The sequence below is a fragment of the Nelusetta ayraudi genome, unplaced genomic scaffold (assembly GCF_046127955.1).
Source record: "Nelusetta ayraudi isolate G7.1 ecotype Tasmania unplaced genomic scaffold, CSIRO-AGI_Nayr_v1 ptg000061l, whole genome shotgun sequence".
Lineage (NCBI taxonomy): Eukaryota > Metazoa > Chordata > Actinopteri > Tetraodontiformes > Monacanthidae > Nelusetta > Nelusetta ayraudi.
Window position 1 is genome coordinate 1,006,893 of NW_027466111.1, and position 16,987 is coordinate 1,023,879.

General features: G+C 53.6%; 3 protein-coding genes across 7 annotated transcripts in view; 2 read left to right on the top strand and 1 right to left on the bottom strand.

Annotated features, from left to right (window-relative positions):
* The window catches only part of dydc2 (DPY30 domain containing 2), a 61,011-nt gene that overhangs the window by 24,058 nt on the left and 19,966 nt on the right, over positions 1-16,987 (top strand). The window lies entirely within an intron of this gene.
* mrpl43 (mitochondrial ribosomal protein L43) lies at positions 77-1,915 on the top strand. Its single transcript, XM_076040571.1, has 3 exons — positions 77-377; positions 1,339-1,445; positions 1,589-1,915. The coding sequence occupies exons 1-3, from the start codon at positions 247-249 to the stop codon at positions 1,810-1,812; spliced, it is 462 nt and encodes a 153-aa protein (XP_075896686.1). The 5' UTR covers positions 77-246; the 3' UTR covers positions 1,813-1,915.
* On the bottom strand, positions 2,828-15,624 carry sema4gb (sema domain, immunoglobulin domain (Ig), transmembrane domain (TM) and short cytoplasmic domain, (semaphorin) 4Gb). The gene is made up of 14 exons (XM_076040545.1): positions 15,434-15,624; positions 11,196-11,344; positions 11,028-11,090; positions 10,277-10,375; positions 10,115-10,208; positions 9,705-9,818; positions 9,412-9,566; positions 8,473-8,648; positions 7,594-7,732; positions 7,297-7,519; positions 6,810-6,925; positions 6,005-6,159; positions 5,553-5,614; positions 2,828-4,982 (listed from the first exon to the last, which is right to left on the bottom strand). The coding sequence occupies exons 1-14, from the start codon at positions 15,585-15,587 to the stop codon at positions 4,027-4,029; spliced, it is 2,655 nt and encodes an 884-aa protein (XP_075896660.1). The 5' UTR covers positions 15,588-15,624; the 3' UTR covers positions 2,828-4,026.

The window sequence follows — 16,987 nt, forward strand, 5'->3', positions numbered from 1 at the left end:
TGTAGTTTCCTAATTTGGGTTTAATAAAGTACATCTAGTTAAAATCTTCTGTGTTTCGCCGGGGAACTTCCGGCTGACGGACCTTCCTGCTGTGGCGCCCGTCAGCTCGTCCTCTGCTCTGTTCGCAGAAGAAGAAGACGAAGAAGAAGAAGAAGACGAAGAAGAAGAAGTAGAAGTAGAAGAAGTAGAAGACGAAGGAACCGCCGCGCCGCTACGGGCTGCTGCTGCTGCCGCTGGACGCCGGAGATGACCTCCAGAGGACTCCCCAGCCGCTTCCTGCAGTCGGTCCTCCACAACGGGGTGGGCCGCTACGTCCCTCAGCTCAAACGGATCTCCATCATTTTCTCCAGGAAGGGCCAGAGCTCGCTGGGAGTCAGGTAACAACACGCTGACGTGACGTGAAGTGAACCGGGTTGCGGAGCACGTTGAGATCGAGTTGAAGGTCCTTGGGATCCAGACGCAGCTGAACATGTTCTTCTGTTAGTGAAACATCTCGTGACAAACGTGAGGAGCCGCTGTACAAGGAGACAGGGAAAAACGTGTAGCATTTTTTTTTAAAGGAAGTAGTTTGTAGTGGAGTTTCTCCCTCCTGTCAGGGAGCAGCAAGGCTGCTCTGAAGAAAGGGTTTGAACCCAGCTCCATACACCACGTGATATATTTGAACGTATTCCTCGTGATCCTCCCCATACAAGCATTTCCCATGTGACCATGAGCCCCGTTTATTCTGACGCAGTTGTGTCCGTTCTCTCACAACAATGAGCATCTCGTCATTAGATCTGGCAATACGCTGCACCTGTGGTGTTGGAGCTGCTGTAGCTCATTGGCTATGAGACCTGAGTGGGCAGTCTAGGGCTGTGCGATTAATCGACTTTAAATCGAAATCAGATTTATTTATTTATTTATTTTTAGTCGCACTGATGTCAAATAGAGGAAAATCGGAAAATCGATTTTCCTCTTTCATGCTTCCGGGTTGGCGCCTCTTGGGTACCGTATTCCTACTCCCCCCTCCAGAAGCTGCTAACTGGCTACATATGTTTACTCGCATCTGCACTAGCTAGCCACAGCAGGCGTTAAAACCAGCAAAAAAAAAAAAAAAAATTGAAAATTGAAAATAAAAAAAAAATCGGGATTTTATTTTTGACCAAGATCGCCCAGCCCTAGTGGGCACCTGATCCATGCTTGACTTCTTTTAGAGTAAACTTACTTGTGTAATCAAGTCAGTGTCAATGATGATTCCTTCATCATCACTGCTGCTGCCTGCCAGACCAGCACCATGTTGCCATCACTTCCACCGGGTCCCCGTGGTGACGTCACATCCTGCCTGTGTTCTTGTTTCAGGGACTTTATTGAAGACGGAGTGGTGGACTACGCCCGGAAGAACGCGTCCACCGTGGTGTACGTGTCTCCTCAGACCTGCAGGATCCCCAAAGTCGTGGCAGAATACCGTGAGTGGCGCTACATGTCATCTGCTGCGTGTACTGCAGGGGGCAGTGTGACGTAGTGATGGGAACCGGTTCTTGGAGCCGGCTCTTTGACGCCTCAGTGTGTTTCTGAGTCCTCTGACCCGCTCGGTGTCGTCCTGCTGCAGTGAACGGCAGCGTGAAGGAGGAGGTCCTCACCAACCAGACGTCCAATCAGATCTCACAGCTGCTGACCAAACTGACCGACCAGGCGGGACTGGACGCGGTCCGCATCCGGAAGCCCTTCCACACGGCCAGTCCCAGCGTCCAGGGCCAGTGGCACCCCTTCACTCACCGGCCTGCGTCCGGCAGCGCCGTCCGGCCGCCACCAGGGGGCGTGGCCGACACGTGACTGTGACCGAAGGTGGCGGTGTGTTCGGAGACTCTCGAGGTTGTCCGTGATTGGTGTGAAATGTGCTGCTTTGTGTTGGAATAAAGTCTGATGGAGGAAGTGCTGTCGCTGGTCCCGCCTCTTACTTCCTGTTGATTGAGACGACAGGACAGAAGGTCCTGCTGGAGGTCACCTGGAGGACGAGACTCCGCCCCCAACAGCGGCTGCTTGGTCCACTTTCCCTGAGGCTGATGTTCTCCACCACAGCTCACATCACTTCCTGTCAGCTGACTCCTGCCACTCCTCCCAGCAGGCTGCCCTCTGCTGGTCAATGGAGGAACAGCTGTGACTGACTTGTCACAATGTCATGTGACTGATGATGTCACGCTGCGTTTTAAAATAATTGTCGTCAGAGTTGTGTTGACGCTCTCTCTCTCATTTGCATACCTCAGTCCTGGTTGGTTGGTTAGAAGCCATCTGAGCTACAAGTCAGATCAGAACCAGAACCAGAACCAGCTCGAGCTCACTGTGTTTTGGACTGATCTGGTTCCTGTCGGAGCTGCTGGGATCGGATCAGCAGTCCTGGACGTCTGTGGTCTGAAACGCTGCACTGCCCCCTGCAGGCCGATCTTGTACACTGCACTGTCACAGGGCCACATGTTGATAAATGAGGTGGAGGTTCCCAGTGGAGGGCAGCAGCTAAAAACAGCCTGACGAGTGTGAACATGTTGTGCATGTAGCTTCCTGACTGGCTCTCAGGACTGCTGACACACACACACACACACACACACACACACACACACACACACACACACACACACACACACACACACACACACACACACACACACACGGTGCATGACAACTTCATAAAGTAAGTCGGAAATAAATCGAACAACAGAGCAGTGAGCAGAGGCTGAAGGACACCACCACCATCTCCACCTCCACCTCAACCTGTCCAGCAGCACCACCAAGAAAGAAGGTGGAGTCATAGTCCAGGTCTTTGGACCACGTAACAGCAGAGACATCAACATACTGACCAAGATGCAAAGTCCTTCCTGGGACTGAGGAGAAACCTCCAAACATGATGACTGGCAACACACACACACACACACACACACACACACAGTTACTGTTGTCTTTATGAAGACACAGTTAAACTTGGTGGCCACTGGATGCTCAGTTTATTATCCGTCGGTCAGCCAATGATGATTTACTTTTTTGCACCACAAGAGGCAGTAAAATAACTAAAGGGTCAAGAGGTCAAGATGGGAAAGAGTCATTTCAGAGTCACGGCTGGCACAGACCAGATCACCTGGGGAATCATCAGAATATTATCACAAACGCTGTGATGGGATGGAACGCGATGGCATTATTTCCGACAAACATGAAAGAAATCTATATTTTACAGCAGCAAAATAACTGTCAGGTCACACACAATACATCGGGGTAGAAGCCAGTCTGAACTCTGCCTCCCCCTACAGGCTGGGGGAGTAACCACCACATTAGCAGCTCCACGCAATCAGAAGAAAATCTGCTGAAACCAAGTCAGTAGGCAGAAGATGGAGGATGCAGACAATCAGTTCCAGAAACCGCCTCCGTCCGTCTGATCCTCCTGCTTTGCAGCTGCTTCTGTTTCCAGGTGAGGACGGAGAGGCAGCAGAAGTCACTTCTAAACACAGCAGGATGAGCGCCTGCAGGGGGCAGCAGGGGGATGAGAAGCGTCAGTGAAGAAGGAGGTGCTGCTGGCTGGAGCCGACAAACAATCTCTGCTGCAAATACCAGACGTGTCTGATCAACATCGAGCTCACACCGCCAGACTGTCATGATGTCACAAGGGGAAACGACTCCGGGTCCCAGTTCACTGAGCGTGTCTCTGATGCAGCTGAAGATGAGAAGCTCAACGTGCTGTTCTGCTGGACATTGGCAGCTGTCACAAACTACAATAAAAAATGTTGAAACAAAATAGTAAAACATGGAGAATTAACTGGTAGAACTTCTGTCCAGCTTTGGAGGAACCTTTCAGAACCAGGCAGCAGATGGCGCTCCATTGGGCCGTCTGCAGTCACGTGACCTCCTGATGGCCTCAATCATGCTGATGGACGCCGTTCTGCTGACGACCGGCCAACCGTCGTTATTGTTTATTGCTTTTGTTTAGTGTTTGGCGTTGGGGGGCGGAGTCTCGGCTCTGGCAAACCAATCACAGCTCACCGCAATCTCAGCGTGCAGGACGTCCTAGACGGAGCTCTGCTCCGTCAGCAGGTCCAGCTGGCTGTGGTTCCTCTGCTCCAGGATCCTGTTCAGCTCCTCAGTGAAGGAGTGGTAGAGCGGCGGTGCCCCCTGCTGGTCGCCCTGCCGCAGCAGCACGTAGCTGCCGCCACTGCTGTTCATCTTGCGCAGCACGCCGGGCAGCGTGGCCGACAGCCCGTTGGCGTAGTCCGCGCTGGGTGGCGGCGGCGGTGTGGGAAGGGGCGGGGCTGGGGGCGGAGACATGCTGCCAGGGAGCACCTGGAAGAAATCGTCGCCGAGGCAGTCGAAGGAGGGACTGGAGAGGGAGCGGCGCTCCTGGCGGCCGTTGCAGTGGCCGGAGATGGTCCTCAGCTCCAGGTAGGAGCTCCTCTTCCTCTCCGAGGCCCCCAGGACCTGCAGGCCCTGCTGCTGGGACAACTTCCTGTTGCCAGTGGCCCGACTGCTGCAGCAGCTGATGTAGATCAGCACCACGGTCAGCACCAGGCACAGCCCTCCCAGGACCCCCACCAGGGGGAGGTAGAGGGCCTCCAACCGACTGGAGGTCAGGAGGTCGTCCAGGGGAGGCATCGTGGTCGTCGGGGAGGGCGGGGGTCGCTCAGTGGCGCCCCCGGTGGACGGCAGCTGGACGGGGCTGGAGGCTGCGGGCGGCAGGGCGTCGGCCGTGGGCGGGGGGAGGGGCTCGCTGTGCACGCTGACGGAGTAAAGGCGGAGCAGCACGGAGACGGCGTTCTCAACGGCGAAGCAGCGGTAGGAGCCGCTGTGCTCGGCCCGGGCCCCCAGGATCAGCAGCCCGTCCGAGCCCAGGCGGTAGCCCGAAGTCGGGCCGAGGCCCCGCAGCTCCCGGCCGTTCAGCGTCCAGCGAGGGGTTGCCAGGTTGGAGCGCAGCTCGCACTGGAGCAGCACGTCGTCCCCCGCCAGCACCGAGCGCCGGCGGTGCAGCGCTGGAGGAGGAGGAGCAGGAGGAGCAGGAGGAGGAGGAGCAGGAAGAGGAGGAGGAGGAACAGAAGGAGCAGGAGCAGGAGGAGCAGGAGCAGGAGGAGGAGGAGCAGGAAGAGGAGGAGGAGGAGCAGGAGCAGGAGGAGCAGGAGGAGGAGGAACAGGAGGAGCAGGAGGAGGAGGAGGAGGAGCAGGAGCAGGAGGAGGAGGACACCTGAGTCCCAAAGCACACACTGGCTCCCTCTACAGGAAGTTCTATGTAGCCACTACTGTATATAGTGGCTCATTAGCCAAACAGCTGTCTCAATATTAAAGCGTCCCATCAGCAGATGGTAATAAATACATCAATAATTGAATATATAACTTCATTTACACACTATATTATACTTAGCGTTTTTGAAGGGCCAGATTCAAAAGCTTTAACGGGCCGCATACGGCCCCTGGGCCATAGTTTGCCCATGCCTGCCCTATATAGTGACTATATAGTGAGAGTAGGGGGCGATGTAGGACACAGACACCATGTGAACTCCAGCAGGGGAGGAAGTGAGCCAGGTGAGCCAGGGGATGATACGCACCGTTGCCTGAGTTCTCCTTGCAGCCTCTGGTCCCTCTGCTGACGTCTTGAGTCAGATTGGACCTGAATCAGAACCTCAGAGTGAGTCAGAGCCTGAAGTCACACACAGGAAGTTCCAGGTCAGCGGCAATACACTTGTTACTGGCAGAATGGAACAGAGAGAAAAACGCTGCCAGAGGATCACCAGAAAGCTCAGAGTGGGAGAATAAAACCTCCCAGGTTCAGTCAGCTCATCACATCTCTGTGAGAACATCCAAGAGCTCCTGAGATGCCCCTGATGACCTCACCTGGACCAGGATGGATTGAAGAAGCACAACAGGAGAAACCGAGACAAAGTTCCCTGCCAGATCAGATGCTGTTGAAAAGCTGCTCTGACAGTGTGTGTGGGTGTGTGTGTGTGTGTGTGTGTGTGTGTGTGTGTGTGTGTGTGTGTGTGTGTGCCTGCTCCCTCACCTCTGTGAACGTGACCACACCTCCACACACACCTTCCCATCCCAGCCACAGAAGGGGTCCCTGGCAAAGACGCAGTCGTAGCAGGAGTCATACCTGCTGCAGGACGACATGGGCACCTGGACCAGAGCAGAGCTGGAGCCCAGGTAGAGGCTGCGCTGTGGACACAACACCAGCACGTCACTGCTGCTGCTGCTGCTGCTGCTGCTGCTGCTGCTGCTGCTGCTGTGCACTTTATTACAACTAGAGGTGCGACAACTGTTACTGAAAAGGAATTCAAATTAGCAAAGCGAGCGAGAGAGAGAGAGAGTGAGAGAGACAGAGAGAGACAGAGAGAGAGAGAGAGAGTCAGAGAGAGAGAGAGAGAGTCAGAGAGAGACAGAGAGAGAGAGAGAGAGACAGAGAGAGAGAGAGAGTGAGAGAGTCAGAGAGAGAGAGAGAGAGTCAGAGAGAGACAGAGAGAGAGAGAGAGAGACAGAGAGAGACAGAGAGAGAGAGAGAGAGACAGAGAGAGAGAGAGAGTGAGAGAGACAGAGAGAGAGAGAGAGAGAGAGAGAGAGTCAGAGAGAGAGAGAGAGAGTCAGAGAGAGACAGAGAGAGAGAGAGAGAGACAGAGAGAGAGAGAGAGTGAGAGAGTCAGAGAGAGAGAGAGAGAGTCAGAGAGAGACAGAGAGAGAGAGAGAGAGACAGAGAGAGAGAGAGAGTGAGAGAGTCAGAGAGAGAGAGAGAGAGTCAGAGAGAGACAGAGAGAGAGAGAGAGAGACAGAGACAGAGAGAGAGAGAGAGAGAGAGAGAGAGAAGCAGATACCAGCGAGGAGGAGATGGTCAGACTCTCAATGGGCTCCTGGTTGTCAAACAGCTGCAGCTCCTCCATGATGTGCATCTCCCCGTGGATGTCTACTGCTCTGTGCAGCCAACCGTCGTCTAGAGGAGAAGACAAGAAAGTCATCGCATCATCGCCTCACCAGCTCCAAGAGGGACAGCCAATCAGAAAGCATATGGAAGGTGATTGACTGGACCCTCTACAGCCACAGCCAATCGGCGGCTGAGAAAAGCCTCCAGAACCTCCAGAACCTCCAGAATCCTTAGAACCTCCAAAACCTCCAGAACCTTCAGATCCTCCAGAGCCTCCAGAACCAACAGTTCTGGACTCTTCTACTGAGGAACCGTGTCCAGCTGTCATGAGACTGACCAGCTGCAGCGGCTAAACCCTGGCTGTAGCTCCGCCTCCTTCCCCTCAGAGGATTCTGATTGGTCCAGTCCTACTGTGACTGACTAGAACCAGTAGAACTCACCGGTTCCCAGGAACAGCACTGTGTAGACCGTTCCGTCCAGCGCCGCCTCCTGGTGCACAGCGATCTTCACGTAGTTGACGCTCCGCTTGAACATCAGGGGGCGCACTCCCACCGGCTGGACCTGGCTGGCCATCAGCGGGTGCCTGCGGGCGAAGGTGAGGACGTTGTCGGGCAGGTCTCTGGAGGAGTTGATACCCTGGGCCCGGTGCCGGTCCGCGATGCACTGCAGGAGACAGGACAGCTGAGCGGAGAATCCGGGTCCTGATCCAGAACTGGGCCTGACGCCAGAGGCCTTACAGATCCTGGTCTGGGCTCAGGAACTTTGCCCGTGAACTCCCTCCACTTGGAGTCCTGCACCTCCATGAAAGGCCCCTCGAACACCTGCTGCACCTGGGAGAAGGTGTAGTGGCAGATGGCCGAGGCCTTGATGTTCTTCCTGGAACCGACAGTCAGAGGAGAACACTGTGAGAATAATCTGAGGTGTCATTATAAATCAACATTGATTTATAGACATCTTTATATTTATATTTGTCATATAACTATGTGTGTCTTCCCATATTTCTACTTGAATGATTTATTGATTTACATCTATTTCTACATTATGAGAGCTCTGTGTGTATTTGTTGACCTCTCTGTCTCTCTGACTGCTTCTCTCTCTCTCTCTCTCTCTCTCTCTCAATCTGATTGATTGGTTGGTTGATTGATTGATTGACAGACCGTGGTCAGTGGGAGGCCTGCTGAGCTCCTGGGCCTCCAGAACACCCATCATCAGATCAGCAGCAGAGAAACCCAGCAGCTCTCTGTTTCTCCTGCTTTTTGCTCTGCTGAGAATGACCATGTGGGGGCGCCGTCACCGACAGGCTGCTTTTCCCTTCTGCAATGCAAGATGCAGAATCAAACTGCTCTCCCAGCGAGTCACCAATCAAGCGACTCGTTCCGTTGGGAGTCAGGTGAGCCTGACCTCTGACCTCTGACCACTGACCTCAATTCAGGCCAGATGAGAGGAGTTCATCTGAGTCATTCTGCCTCCTGCTCTCGGTTCTTCTAGTTGTGGGGTGTGTGAAGTGTGTAGGAGGTCAAGAGGCCCGAGGAGGTCGGCCCGACTGGCACCAGACTGGTTCCGGTTGACCAGGAGCTCCCGCAGACACTGTTTTGCGAGGAGGTCCAGACTCTCACCACTCCAGGCCGAAGACGGCGAACAGGACGCTGCTGCCGGCGTCGGTGGCCCGCAGGACGAAGACGCTGCGCAGGACATTGAGGTGCAGCTCGTATTCTGGGACGGAGCAGAGCAGCCGGGCCTTGAGGAAGGAGGTCCACTTCCTCTGCAGAGTCCTCTGGCCGCCCCAGTCGCCCTGCACACCCACACACACACACACACACACACACAGCATGGGTCTTCAGCTACATGGCAGCAGCTTCAGAACCTCAGTTCTCATCATGCTGGAGCAGAGGAACCTCAGCTGGATCTCATCCTGCATCAGAGGAACCACTGGAGACCAGATCTTCCTTCCATCAGTGCAGTGGGAGGAGCCTCACAGACCTTCTGACTGCTGACAGTTTGTGCCAGACGAGGTAACGCAAATACTAAATACCTCAGCCTGGTTATGGAAAACAAGGGTGTCCAGTGACAGTGTCTGAACACATGAACACCATATATACTCATCATGCTGTTAACCGCAGCTGGTTTGTTTCCATGACAGCGGATAGGAAAAGGTGCAAAGGTATGTACGTGGTTTAGTTGACTTTGAGTGAAGTGCTGCTGGACAGAGACGAGAAACGCAGCCACCGCAGTCAGTCAGAGGCTCAGAGTCCACTGTAGATCAGCTGAAGATCCTACTGAAGATCCTACTGAAGATCCTACTGAAGATCTTACTGAAGATCCTATTGAAGATCCTACTCAAGATCTTACTGTAGACCAGCTGACAATCCTAATATAGATCAGCTGAAGACTCCACTGAAAATCAGCTGAAAATCCCAGCTAAGGGTCCTACTGATGATCCTGAAGATCCTACTGTCTGCTTCTTCACCCTGTGGTTCAGGAGCCTCACTGGCCTCCAGACGTTCTCACACGCTGGTGTGATTGTGATGCTAGTGCTGCCAGTGACCTCTGCTGACCTTACAGACTCGGGCCACCCGGGCCACTCTGGTCTGGCTGGGGTAGGCCGCCTGCTCCTGGCTCCGCTCGGTGAAGAAGAAGTAGATCTTGTCGTCGTCGCCCGTGGAGCTGTTGATGCTCTCCCTCAGCAGCACCGAGCCCACGAAGTCCGCCTCTGCACACACAACACAACACAACACATCTGAACACAAGGTGGTGGACCGCTGTCTGCATGAAACCAGAGTAAGGCTTCAGTGTCTGGACTAGTCCACCTGTGGACCAGTCCACCACAGTGTGCTGGTCCTCCTCTTACCCAGAAGCCAGCGGGTCGGGGCCTCCTCCGTCCGCAGGGTGGGGAAGGGGAAGTTCCTGCGGATGTCAGGGGAGCTGCGGAACTCGTACTGCGAGGCCGTGAACATCTCGCCATCTGGTGTCAGCGGAGGACACGTGAGAAGAAGGAAGCAGAGTGTGTGACCTGGATTCCACAGTGGCTGGAATGTTGTTGGGGTTTTTTTAAAGAAGGAATTAGATAAAAAATATTTTCTTAATTCTGTCACGTCTGGCTTTTCATTCTGCTGAAGTATTAAAAAACATAAAGTATTTAAAGTATTTGGAAAACGGAGCCGAGAGTTTTCCTCTGTGAAACTCAAGTTAAAGCTGAGACCACAGAGCAGTGGCAACAGGAACACTGGGCCCCGCTGGGTTGGAGTTATAGTGACGTACCAACCAGGAGGCCGGTGAAGCCCTTGGCAGGATCGTAGGGACACCTGTCCCGGCCGTCATCCAGGCCCCCGGACAGGCGGAACCGCTCGGCGTCCTTTGGAGAGGAGGTTCAGTTAGTGATGTCACCGGGGGCAGAACAGAGTCCTCAGTGGCAGCTCTTACTATGAATGCACACAGCGGTCTGAAGGCGTTGGTCCCACAGGCGTACAGGTGAGTCTCGTTGTACCGCTGCAGGAAGCGGATGTGGTTGTAACACTGCGTCTTAAGACAGAAGAGAAAAAACATCCAGAGAAAATTCCAATAAAGCCAAAGAGAAGCCACAGCATGGTGGTGGTAGTGATGGTGGCAGTGGTGGTGGTGGAGGTGGTGGTGGAGATGTCTGTTAGTGGTGGTGGAGATGGTGGTGGAGGTGGTGGTGATGTCTGGTGGTGGTGGAGGTGGTGGTGGTGGAGGAGGTGGCAATAGTGGAAGTGTTGGAGATGTTTGGTGGTGGTGGGGGTGGGAGTGATAGTGGTGGCAGAGGTGGTGGAGATGTCTGGTGATGGTGGTGGAGGTGGGGGTGGCGGTGAGGGTGGGAGTGATAGTGGTGGCAGAGGTGGTGGAGATGTCTGGTGATGGTGGTGGAGGTGGGGGTGGAGGTGAGGGTGGGAGTGATAGTGGTGGCGGAGGTGGTGGAGATGTCTGGTGATGGTGGTGGAGGTGGAGGTGGCGGTGAGGGTGGGAGTGATAGTGGTGGCGGAGGTGGTGGAGATGTCTGGTGATGGTGGTGGAGGTGGAGGTGGAGGTGAGGGTGGGAGTGATAGTGGTGGCGGAGGTGCTGGAGATGGTGGTGTTGATGATGGTGGCGGAGGTGGTGGAGATGGTGGTGATGGTGGTGGAGGTGGAGGTGATGGTGGTGATGGTCCATATGTACCTGGTTGTCCCGGCCTTTGTTCAGACACAGCTTCTTCTGCTCCGGTGAGGCGTCCCAGTCGATCTGGGTCAAAGGTCAAACAGAGAGGTGGGGATTGTAAAAACAGAACCTTGAATGTGTCTGGCTGGAGCTGGCTGCTCAGGTGAGGAGGCTGGATGATGGACTCACAGGGGGCTTGATGGGTGAGGAGATGTTGGAGCAGTTGAGGGCGTACACGGCTCCTCGTCCTCCCACGAAGAGCAGGCCGGCCTCCTCCTCCAGCAGCAGCGTGCTGTAGTTCCTGGACCGGCCAATGAAACGGGCGCTGCCTGTCACACCTGCACACAGGTGACACGTTACTGCAGAGCACCACAGGTTTAGCTGGCAGGTACATTCACTCTATTGGACAAGTTGAAAACCCCATCATCATCATCATCACCATCATCATCATCATCATCATCATCATCATCATCATTATGACCATCATCACCATCATCATCATCATCATCATCATCACCATCATCATCATTATGACCATCATCATCATCATCATCATCATCATCACCATCATCACCATCATCATCATCATCATCATTATGACCATCATCACCATCATCATCATCATCATCATCACCATCATCACCATCATCACCATCATCATCATTATGACCATCATCATCATCATCATCATCACCATCATCATCATTATGACCATCATCATCATCATCATCATCATCATCACCATCATCACCATCATCATCATCATCATCATTATGACCATCATCATCATCATCATCATCACCATCATCATCATTATGACCATCATCATCATCATCATCATCATCATCACCATCATCACCATCATCACCATCATCATCATTATGACCATCATCATCATCATCATCATCACCATCATCATCATTATGACCATCATCACCATCATCATCATCATCATCATCATCACATCATCATCATCATCATCATCATCATTATGACCATCATCATCATCATCATCATCATCACCATCACCATCATCACCATCATCATCATTATGACCATCATCATCTTCACCATCATCATCATCATCATCATCATCATCATCACCATCACCATCACCATCATCACCATCACCATCATTATGACCATCATCATCTTCACCATCATCATCATCATCACCATCACCATCATTATGACCATCATCATCATCATCATCATCATCATCGTCATCATCATCTTCACCATCACCACCATCATCATCATCATCATCACCATCATCACCACCACCACCACCAGGGGCTTACTCAGTGATGATGTCAGACCAGTAGGAGGTGCTGTGGTTCCCAGTTCACCCAGTCACAGAAGGTCCTTTGCTGTCTCAGTGACTCTGTTGCTGCTGGCAACAGAGAAGATGACTTTCATCGTGCACAACAACAAATCACCACAACAACCTGTGGAGATTTCACAACATCACAATGACCCTCCACACGCAGCGGCTGTCACATGGTCACATGGTCCCACGGTCACAGGGTCACATGGTCACAGGGTCCTGCTGGCTGATGACAGGCAGGTCTGAAGACTCCACCGTTCACTACTTTCTACTTCCGCAGCTGACAGGAAACAGTTTGTCCCAGATTTGCTGTCAGCTGCCACTCGATCCTCCTCACCAAACTGCAGTGCAAGCGACGGGTTGGTGGAAGTTGTCTCGGTCTGTGCGTCGCCGTCGACCAACAGCTGCTGTCAGCTCGCAACTTTCCCGCCAATCGCTGACGCTTCCTGCGGCGGCGGTGAGGCCACAGCGCCACGTCATTCTGAATGTGATCCACGGGGGGCGCTGTGTGCAACTGTCAACTGCCATCAGTGTGAGAAGCTCACCAGCAGCTCCTCTGGCACAGATAAAGGTCAGGACACACACAGACTCACACAAGACACACAAAGTGGGAAGAGGGAAAATGACGCTTCGTGAAAAAACAAAGACAGCGTCCCCTTCAGGAGGCCCGAGGCAACACGCGTGACGAAGCCTCTCTGGGAAACACGGCGCTGGGAGGACCCGGTGATGTCAGAGACATCCGTGGCGCCGGCGTGACCTTTGACCTACGGTGGTATGTGCGACCATGATGCAGCAGAGTCACGTGTTTCATCCTCATCCTGGCGTTCCGGGTGACGGTGACCTTCAGTCGCAGCCGCCTGAAGATGTTTTGCTCTCTTAATATTTCATGAAAAGGAGGAGACGCTCCAGGAGTTGCTCTCCATCAGCCCAAACACACACACATTGTTTCAAAGTTACTGGGTGAAACCCAAACCCTTCACAGAGCCCTGGGGGCCCAGAGAGCAGCTGTTTGGCCACTAGGGGGCCTCGCAGCATCCATCTCCAATCAACTGACCCAGATTCAGACCCAATCCGCTGCATTGTGCGTTCGTCAACGAAGAGTGTGACTCACTGGTCTGTTGACACACCATGGAGGCCGTGTGACACACACACACACACACACACACACACACACACACACACACCGTTGGGGAGGTGTGGGGATGTACAGGTTATATAAGCAGCCGTGATGCACAACTGGACAATGCATGAAGTTGGGAAGAGACGAGTTTCCTTCATGTGTTCAGAAGATGCAACATCAGACGCTGAGATTCAGGATGGCAGCAGAATGAGGACCATCATCTTTGGTGCTGAAGCGCTTGAACTATATTTACCAGAAGCATCGACACCAACAGGGAGCCTCACAATGTAGCCCACCGGCTCCACTGGTGGGACGCCTGGTTCTGATCCTGATCCTGATGCAAGAGGAAGACACAGCTTCGGAGAGCCTCCACTTCCTGTCAGTCAACCAGTTGAGACTGATGGTGATAGAACACTGATATCAACCAGAAGAACGATCGTCTTTCATTTATGAATGCAGTTTCAGTCATGATGATGATTTCACCTGGTCTTACTGGTCTTACTGGTCTTACTGGTAGAAGGGTTGAGGGCTAGACATGTTCCTGTGATCCAGGTTGCTCCAGTTTCCCAAACTCAACCCTTCTACCTTAAGATGACCTGGATGACTGAGAACATTCACAGACATCTTGGGTGCCATGGTGGACTCATGATGGGTCTCCTGTATCTCCACCTCCACTTCATCCCCTCGTCACACCATCACAGCAACCTTCCAACCACACTGCATCCAATCAGGGCTGACTGCCACACTGCACACTGTTCACACACACACACACACACACACACACACACACACACACACTTGATGAGACACGTGCTGACACACTCTGCAATGAAAGTGGGTCAAGGACGGCCTTCAGCCTTCAGCCGGAGCAGAGAGAGAAGTCAAATGTGTGAGTGTGTGAATGTCCTGGCGGTGGGCGGAGCCAACAGCAATATCCAGGACTCAGACCCTTCTCTGACTCTAGAACCACTCATTGGTGTGAGCTGCAGGCTGAGGAACCTGCTGGAGGAGATGAGTGGAGCTCTCAGAGCTCCCAGCAGACACCTCTCCTGTCCTCCTCTCCCACTGCTGCAACACTCTGCAGCTAAATCCAGCTGAGGTGGCCCTTCACTGGGTTCTCCTCTAATGATCCTGGTCCTGGGAGGACTGGAGGCCTGTGAGTTCCCCTCTGCCGCAGTCAGTGGGCGGGGCCAGCACCCAGGCCCCGCCGATGTGTCTGTCAACACACTCTGAGGCCCAAAATGCTGCGATTCAGCCCGGTTCTCCTGCACCAGGAGCCAATCAGAGCCGCTGCTCCTCCGGCTGAGGCCGCTGATCTGGGACGGCAGGGGGGAGGAGCCAAGTTCAACCTGGAAAACTGTCCCACTTCTCTCGGCAGGGCAGTAGCAGCAGCAGCAGGGGGAAGAGGAGGGGGAGGAGGAGCTGAGGCACGGGCCAATCAGAGCACAGGAGAGCAGAGGTACCGAGCAGCTGATCTACTGGGAGGTGAGACATATGCAGGTTCCCTCAAACTGGGCTGGAGGTCAACACACCTGGCCGAGGGAGTGAGAGAGTGAGTGAGAGAGTGAGAGAGTGAGCGAGCGAGTGAGTGAGTGAGCGTGTGAAAGAGTGAGTGAGTGAGCAAGTGAGTGAGTGAGTGAGTGAGTGAGTGAGCGTGTGAAAGAGTGAGTGAGTGAGTCAGTGAGTGAGTGAGTGAGTGAGAGAGAGAGGGACTGAGAGAGTGAAAGAGTGAGTGAGTGAGTGAGAGAGAGAGTGAGTGAGTGAGAGAGTGAGTGAGAGAGTGAGAGAGTGAGCGAGCGAGTGAGTGAGTGAGTGAGAGAGTGAGAGAGTGAGCGTGTGAAAGAGTGAGTGAGTGAGCGAGTGAGTGAGGGACTGAGTGAGAGAGAGAGGGACTGAGAGAGTGAAAGAGTGAGTGAGTGAGTGAGAGAGAGAGTGAGTGAGGGAGTGAGAGAAAAACACTGTTGGCCCTCTGCCTCTCACCTGTGGAGAAGACGGTGGTCCTGGGAGTGACGTCCAGGTCCAGCGACGGGCTGAAGGGAAACGCCCACTGCTGTGACACGCTGTCCAGGAGCAGCAGGAGCAGCAGGATGGACCTCCGCTCCACCATGTTGGACCACAGAACCTCCACAAACATCTGCGTGCTGGAGGGTCCTTCAGTGCGCAACTGACTGGATCTGAGCAGAGGAAAAGGAAACACAGAGTGATGAGAGAAGCAACTGACCTCTGACCCCATGGGGCTGAAGTCACTGAAATCCAGGAGAGGCCTGCAGGTTTTACAGCAAGTTGATTTATTATTAAAGACTTCCAATAATACAGTGACAGCTGGCAGCAGCAGCAGCAGCAGCAGCAGCAGCAGCAGCTTCTCACTGCTTCACCACCAGTCAGTTGCCTCTGGACTGCTTGAAAGGCAACAGCGGTGGAAACAGCGGTGTAATATTTCACCAGCCACAGCAGCTAATCTACGTGGAAAACTCCCCCAGCTCTACGCAAACACACAGCAGAAACTATTAAATCCTCTCAGCAACCGTCAAGATAGGAACTGCAGTTCCCTCACATTTTCCTTTTAAAAAGTCATTTTACATCTAAGAAAAGGAGGAAGATGCTGATTCCACTCCGTCAACCCAGAGACCCAAGAGAGTCGACTTCCCTGCGAGGCTGCGCAGACGCTGACAGCAAGAACCCAGAGTTATTTTTACGCCTTGTTTGCATCGTGTGAACACTTTAATCCCATTTTGCTGCTGATATTTTGGCAACCCCTCCCCCCCAGTTAGTGACTTTTCCTCCAGTGTTTCACTCAGCGAGACTCATCACACAGAAGCCTTCCTGATCTGTTCAGGTCCTCACTTCCTGATGTCACAAGAGCTTGTCTCACCTCCTCCTCCCTCTCAATACCTCCACCTGGCTCCCCCCCCTCCTCTAACCTCTACCGACAGGAACTCACCTCCCAGCGGCCACTCTGTGTTTTTCTCCCCCCCCTCTCTGGGTCTCCTGTGGCTGCAGGATCACAGCTCCTCCTGCCAGCGACACCGAACCAGAACCTCCACACCGGAACTTCCTGGCGAGCGGAGGCACAAACAGGCGCACACGCGCGGCTACGTGCACCTGTCCGACTGCAGCGCGGGACAAAGCTGCGGGGCGCCGTGCGCAGTTAGTTGCATCCCATTCGACTACAAATGGGATGCACACACACACACACGCACGCACGCACACACACACACACACACACACACACACACACACACACACACACACACACACACACACACACACACAGCCGGTGGACAAACAGCGGCTTACCTGCTTGTGCTGAGTCCTGCTGCTGCTGCGGAACACGGAGCTGATGTAAACTGCTGCTGATTCCCTCTCCCACTGGCGCGCGCGCGCGCGCGCACACACACACACACACACACACACACACACACGGGACACAGCGACACAGTTTCTCTAATATGTTACTTTCCACTGTTTTTGATGAAACAGCTGTCGTGTTTCTGTCAACTGATGATTATTGTTTTCACTTCTGTCGCTGTGGCA

Excerpts from the sequence above, each read along its gene's own strand:
- mrpl43 (XM_076040571.1), top strand. The coding sequence starts at position 247 with ATGACCTCCAGAGGACTCCCCAGCCGCTTCCTGCAGTCGGTCCTCCAC. Across the intron at positions 378-1,338 it reads CAGAGCTCGCTGGGAGTCAG|GGACTTTATTGAAGACGGAG; the intron begins GTAACAACACGC and ends TTCTTGTTTCAG. Across the intron at positions 1,446-1,588 it reads CAAAGTCGTGGCAGAATACC|TGAACGGCAGCGTGAAGGAG; the intron begins GTGAGTGGCGCT and ends GTCCTGCTGCAG.
- sema4gb (XM_076040545.1), bottom strand. The coding sequence starts at position 15,587 with ATGTTTGTGGAGGTTCTGTGGTCCAACATGGTGGAGCGGAGGTCCATC. Across the intron at positions 10,376-11,027 it reads ACAAAGGCCGGGACAACCAG|ACGCAGTGTTACAACCACAT; the intron begins GTACATATGGAC and ends TTCTGTCTTAAG. Across the intron at positions 8,649-9,411 it reads GGGTGGCCCGAGTCTGTAAG|GGCGACTGGGGCGGCCAGAG; the intron begins GTCAGCAGAGGT and ends GTGGGTGTGCAG.